General features: G+C 40.4%; 1 protein-coding gene across 7 annotated transcripts; it reads right to left on the bottom strand.

Annotated features, from left to right (window-relative positions):
- Nucleotides 1-1,253: 1,253 nt before the first annotated feature.
- On the bottom strand, nt 1,254-5,131 carry LOC144558159 (uncharacterized). Of its 7 annotated transcripts, none has more exons than XM_078306912.1 (5): nt 5,001-5,131; nt 4,796-4,852; nt 4,532-4,641; nt 3,995-4,060; nt 1,254-3,577 (listed from the first exon to the last, which is right to left on the bottom strand). In XM_078306912.1, exons 2-5 carry the CDS (start codon nt 4,810-4,812, stop codon nt 2,052-2,054), a joined length of 1,719 nt encoding a protein of 572 aa, XP_078163038.1. In that variant the 5' UTR covers nt 4,813-4,852; nt 5,001-5,131; the 3' UTR covers nt 1,254-2,051. The 7 variants fall into 7 exon arrangements, with proteins under 7 accessions (XP_078163038.1, XP_078163037.1, XP_078163041.1 ...); XM_078306911.1 differs by having other exon boundaries at nt 4,514-4,641; nt 5,001-5,130; XM_078306915.1 differs by lacking the exon at nt 5,001-5,131 and having other exon boundaries at nt 4,464-4,641; nt 4,796-4,817.
- Between the last annotated feature and the right edge of the window lie 247 nt (nt 5,132-5,378).

Here is a 5,378-nt window from a genome sequence, read left to right on the forward strand (position 1 = left end):
TTAATATTTGACCCATTAATGCTATATTTCTTTGAACATTCATTGTAATGGCTATTTAAATATTATATAATTTTATATAATAACGGTAGAAGAATGAATATGAATTTAATTGTCACGAGTGCATAAATTTGTTTATAAATAGTACATGATTTTGGGAAAGAAGATCATCCCATTATCCAATAATTTACATATTCTCTTGATCCTTCACTAAGCTCTATAATTCATAAATTCAATTTCTATTCTCCCACAAACAAATATTTTCTTTATAGAAAACATATTATTCTGCTATCACTGTTGAAAGAAGTTACATCAACCTCTACCACGGTTGCGCCCGAAGGTAGAGGAATACCGACGTAACTTGGGGCAAGCTTAACTGATTATTCCTGCGCTTAGGACGGGAAGTTGCCTTAGGTCCGCATTTTGCGGCTCCGGGTAACAAAGTTTTAATTATATTTTTAATATAATTGTTATTTATTTTATTGGTCAAAATTCAGATTTAAAATTAGTTGGTTAGTTCATATTTTTCCAACAGAAGTACCATCGAAACGGATGTCTATGAATAGGTCTTCTCAAGGAGAATTCATCCGTGATGTTGGATTTGGAATTTGGTCGCCGGAGAGCCGAAAATCAAGGTCAAAAAGAAGAGGGAATTTATTTTTCTGTACCTAGGGATGTGGGTTGGAGAGGAAGAAGAAACAAATAAAAAGTTATAAAAAAGTACAAGAGCTCTAAGGAGGTTGACTTTACAGGGGTATTAATGTCCACAAAATGAGTCTAATGAGCTCCTTTAGAGGTCCATTTGCTAAGGAGGGACCAGACTCGACTTAAGGATCTGTTCAAAGGAGATGTTTTAATCCAGTCTAAGGAATCTCTGTTTGGCTGGATTTAGACTGGATTAAGAAGGATTAAGAAGAATTAAGGCCAAAGGAGGTCTAAGGAGAGGATATGAATCTGCTGCTTTTCTGAATCTAACCGTTTAAAAATTTATATTCACGTATCTCTATAAAGAAACTTTTTTATGCACAAATCTCAACAAATTTGAACGGTTAGATTCAGAAAAGCAGCAGAGTTGATTCGCTAAGGAGATGCCACCGAACATGTACTAATCTCATGATCCAAACTTACCCTGTCCGGGTCTTTTTCCTGGCCATCAATACTACCGCCCCATTCTCAGCATGTATAAAATGTCAACTAGATAACTTGAACAAAAATTTTGGTTTGTCCAATTTGAGCAAGTCATTAGAAAAGCAATCTCCGAAAAGAGTTCATTATTAATCCTGATTCGTGTATACTTACCATAGATTATACTCAAGAGTATCTAGGTACCATGTGATTACTAAAACTGAGAGAAGTCCGGTGATACACAAAACTTGCTACAAATAAATGAAGACACAACACGCAATCTCTTCATCCTTTTTTTTTTTTTCATATAGCAAGGCACATAACCCAGCATTTTCGCTAGTAAAGAAAAAAAGGAAAAGAGAAGGTGATAACATCTATCCAGCCACATCTCAAGAGTCCGCTAAAAACACTGTTTATTTCCAAAAGACCTATTATGACCGAAAAGCAAAATAAATAGGAACACCTAAGTGGTCAATCAAAAGGAAAAAGTTCCAACCGCCAGCATGCCGGAACTGGAGCAGCTCTCTAACTGTCATGATGGCTTCCACATTTGGCAGCATAACAAACTCGGCCAAGGCATGCTGATACTGCCAAGATGGCCTGAGCTTGTTTTCTGTGTCTATTGCTACTGATGTGCCAGTCCTGAAGGTACTCTCTCATACCCTTCATCCCTTTGAAAATTCAGCCAATGAATCTCATGCTCTTTTGAAGACTTGAACACTCTACAGCCTTAGTTGTTTCCTCATTGAGACTTGCTATAGCTTCGTTAGCAAGAGCCTCTGATGCATGGGCCCTACCTTCAGCTCACATCAGCTTTTTCTCAGCCTATTTTATCCTTGCCAGCAATGCTCTGCTCCTCGAATGCACGAGCCTTATTCTCGGATTACTTCAACCTCCGCCTCAGCTCCCTGGGCCATTTGTTTGTTCAATTACACCGATTTCCCTCGGCTGCACCCGGCCTCTGCTCTGCCTCTGTCATCACTTCCTTTACTTTTTGGGCCTTTGCTTCTAATTCTGTCTGATGCACCTTGCTGCTGTGGGCCCTTGTCTGAGCCTCCTTTTAGCCCTTGTTCAAGTTTTTGATTCTTCCGCTCAGAAATAACCAGCTCCACCTCAGCTTTCTGAGTTGACACATTAATCTCTGACAACTTCTCTCCAGCGCTGCAGGTTCTCATATCAGCTTCCTTTAGACTCAACTCAGATTTTTTTGTCTCTGTCTCAGCCCCAGTCAAATTTACCTCAGCTTCCACCTCAGCATTCTGAGTTGACACACTAATTTCTGACAACTTTTCTCCGGCACTGCAGGCTCTCATCTCAGCTTTCTTTAGCACCAACTCAGTTTCTGGTGTCTTTGTCTCAGCCCCAGTCAAATTTACGTCAGTTTCCATCTCAGCATTCAGAGTTGACACATTAATCTCTGACTTCTCTCCAGCACTGAGGGCTCTCATCTCAGCTTCCTTTAGCCTCAACTCAGTTTCTTGCGTCTTTTTCTCGGCCCTGGTCAAATTTACCTCAGCTTCCTGTATTGTTATCTCAGTCATGTGGTCCCTTGCATCAACCTTCATTAACTTTGATTCTGTTTCCTTTAGCCTCGACTCTATTCTCTGGGCTCTCGTGTCAGCCTCTACAAGTTTTTCCTCAGTTTCCTCAAGTTTTGACTCAGCTTTGTGGGCCCTTGTATCGGTTTGTACCAACTTTTCCTCAGTTTCCTTCAGCCTCAACTCAGCATTGTGGGCCCTCGCTTCAGTCTGTACCAAGTTTGCTACAGTTCTCATCAGTGTCGCCTCAGCTCTGTGGGCCCTCACAGCAGTCCCCATCAACTCTGCTTTAGTATTGTTTAGCCATAACTCAAACCCCTGGGCCCTAGCTTCAGCCAGCTTAAGCTTGGCATCAGAGTTCTGAACTTTTTTATCTGCATCCATCAGCCTTTGCTCAACTTTGAGGGCCCTTGCAGCAGTTTCCTTTAGCTTCACTTCAGCTCTGTTTGCTCTCATACTCAACTCTCTCAACTTTTGCTCGGCCTCCAATTTGAGGCCCGTTGCATCTGTCGCTGTCAACTCCACCTCCATTTCCTCCAATCTCACCTCAGCGCTTTTGGCCTTTGCCGTAGCCTCGGCCTGCACCAGCTTTTGCTCAGCTTCAAGGGCCCTCAACTCAGTCTCAGTTAACTTGACCTGGATTTCGTTTAACCTTGCAGCAGCCTCACTCAACTTTGACTCAGTCTCCTTCAACCTTGCCTCCGCTCTTTGAGCCCTCACATGACTCGTTGTTAGCATTATCTCCATTTCTTTCACCCTCGCCTCAGCTTTTTGAATACTAGCTTCAGCCGCTTTAAACTTTTTCTCAGCTTCATGGGCCCTCCCATCAGCCTCCATCAGCTTTCCCTCAAGCCTGAAGGCCCTCATTGTGGTTTCCTTAAGTTTTACTTCAGCTTGGTGTACCATCATGCTAGTCTCTGTATCCATGATTCCAATTATGTATGTAGTGAACTGAGTACTGACATATTCACTCCTAATGTGTACATTACTGTTGATAATTCTTTTAATGAACTTCTGGAATTCCTCAAAAAGATTAAGCCAATGGAAAAGGGAAATTTTGTAATTAATACACTACCAAGTAGAAAAGAGTAATATATTAAAATTTGTAGTAGTAGGGCATAAGCTTTGTTTTCTCTAGCAATATAATTGGTTCTTTAGGTGAGCACACCTGATACCTAACAGCGAGCATCTGCAGTAATATATGAGACGACTCAAGGGACCTGGCAGCTTGTCAGAACTAAGGGAAATGGGAAAGGTATTAAGACTAGAGCCATTACATTTTGCAAAGTAGCAGGCCAAATGGATAAAAAATTCACAACAAACAAAGGGCTCACCTTGTGCCACGTGGGTCCCATTCGATTGAGAAGAACTGCTTAACATCTGATGCTCCCCTTTGCCACCTGCAAAAGTTGAACGGGATTAATGCACATATATATTACATCAAGGTCAAATAACAGTATGTGCTAGGTTTCTGTCAGAACCAATGAATTTTGCCGGGATGGTACCCCATCCTAAACAGGTGGAGGACATAGGGTAGTTAAGGCTTTATGAGGAGCAAAATATCAGACTCAGAAGAATCAAACAATGATTGTTTTAATCTTAATATACGAATTTAATAAACAATCATGTTCTTATCAATCAACCTCATAAATTAGATATCACTTATTGGCATCATGGCACCTCCCAAAAATTATACTGGAACAATCAGGTTGGCAGTGCTGACATTTACCTGGTATATATTTTACATGCCAATCAAAATTTCAACAATTCTGGTAATTGAGCCATACAAAGTTACAAACCCACCAAGGAGTTAATTAATTCTAGAGCTGAAAAAAATAATGGAATCTTAAAACCTTCTGTGTGCTTTTGACCTGACAAAGGACTGTACTGATCAAGAAAAAGAGGTCCACTTTGCTTCAGTGTGGCTTCAACTCTAGGCTCTGCATCTATTACCATTGCCTTCCTTTTCTTTGATTCATTGCTAAATAAAAATAAAAATAAAAAGATTTTCAGAAGTCCAATATGTAATCACATTCAACTCAAGTAATGTAAGAAGACGATAGTATTAGTGTATTACTATAGGGCCCGAAGTGTAAAAGTAAAAGCAGTAGGGGAAAAAAGTTTGGAAGACTTACCCAGTTTTACCCTCCATGCTGATTAGATAAAGAAAACGGAGATACTTGTTTCACAACCTGCATATTCAACAAAATTGCAAGATTAAGAGTGATTTCAACTCAAGAAGGCTAGTTCGACTGAGCTACATACACAAATAAAACGCCAGAAAAATCCAGCCTAACTAAACACTCGCACCCTTTACAAAAATGCAAATCCAAAAGGTACCTCGTTCACAGATGAACGGGGAGTGGTGATCTCTTGCTGAGCCCTTTTGCGTCCTGTTCTCTTGTATGAGAGGTTTTTTTTAGGTTTTGAGTTCTCAGAGAACCGGCTTTCTCCGAGTGGGATTTTCGTTTCTTTTGTTTATTATTTATTATTTTAACATGGTCAAATATTGATTCTTCTGTTCAGATATCTACTCCTAGCAACGAGTTCTACTACAATATACTAATTTCCGCATAAGGCAATAGAAAACTGTCGCGTGGACACGACGACGTAGGTTTTTACCTGTACACAACGACTTAGGCCGAGGACTGGAAGCCCGGAACCAAACTAAAATAGGTTATTGGGCCATGAATTGGAGACGAACACTTTCCGATAGTG

Source organism: Carex rostrata, chromosome 8, assembly GCF_964058835.1.
Source record: "Carex rostrata chromosome 8, lpCarRost1.2, whole genome shotgun sequence".
Lineage (NCBI taxonomy): Eukaryota > Viridiplantae > Streptophyta > Magnoliopsida > Poales > Cyperaceae > Carex > Carex rostrata.

What these genes read in the sequence shown, in the direction of transcription:
- LOC144558159 (XM_078306911.1), bottom strand. An exon ending in AGGTCAAAAGCACACAGAAG is followed by an intron (nt 4,061 to 4,513) that starts GTTTTAAGATTC and finishes CAACTTTTGCAG; the next exon opens with GTGGCAAAGGGGAGCATCAG. An exon ending in TGGGACCCACGTGGCACAAG is followed by an intron (nt 3,578 to 3,994) that starts GTGAGCCCTTTG and finishes TCATGGATACAG; the next exon opens with AGACTAGCATGATGGTACAC.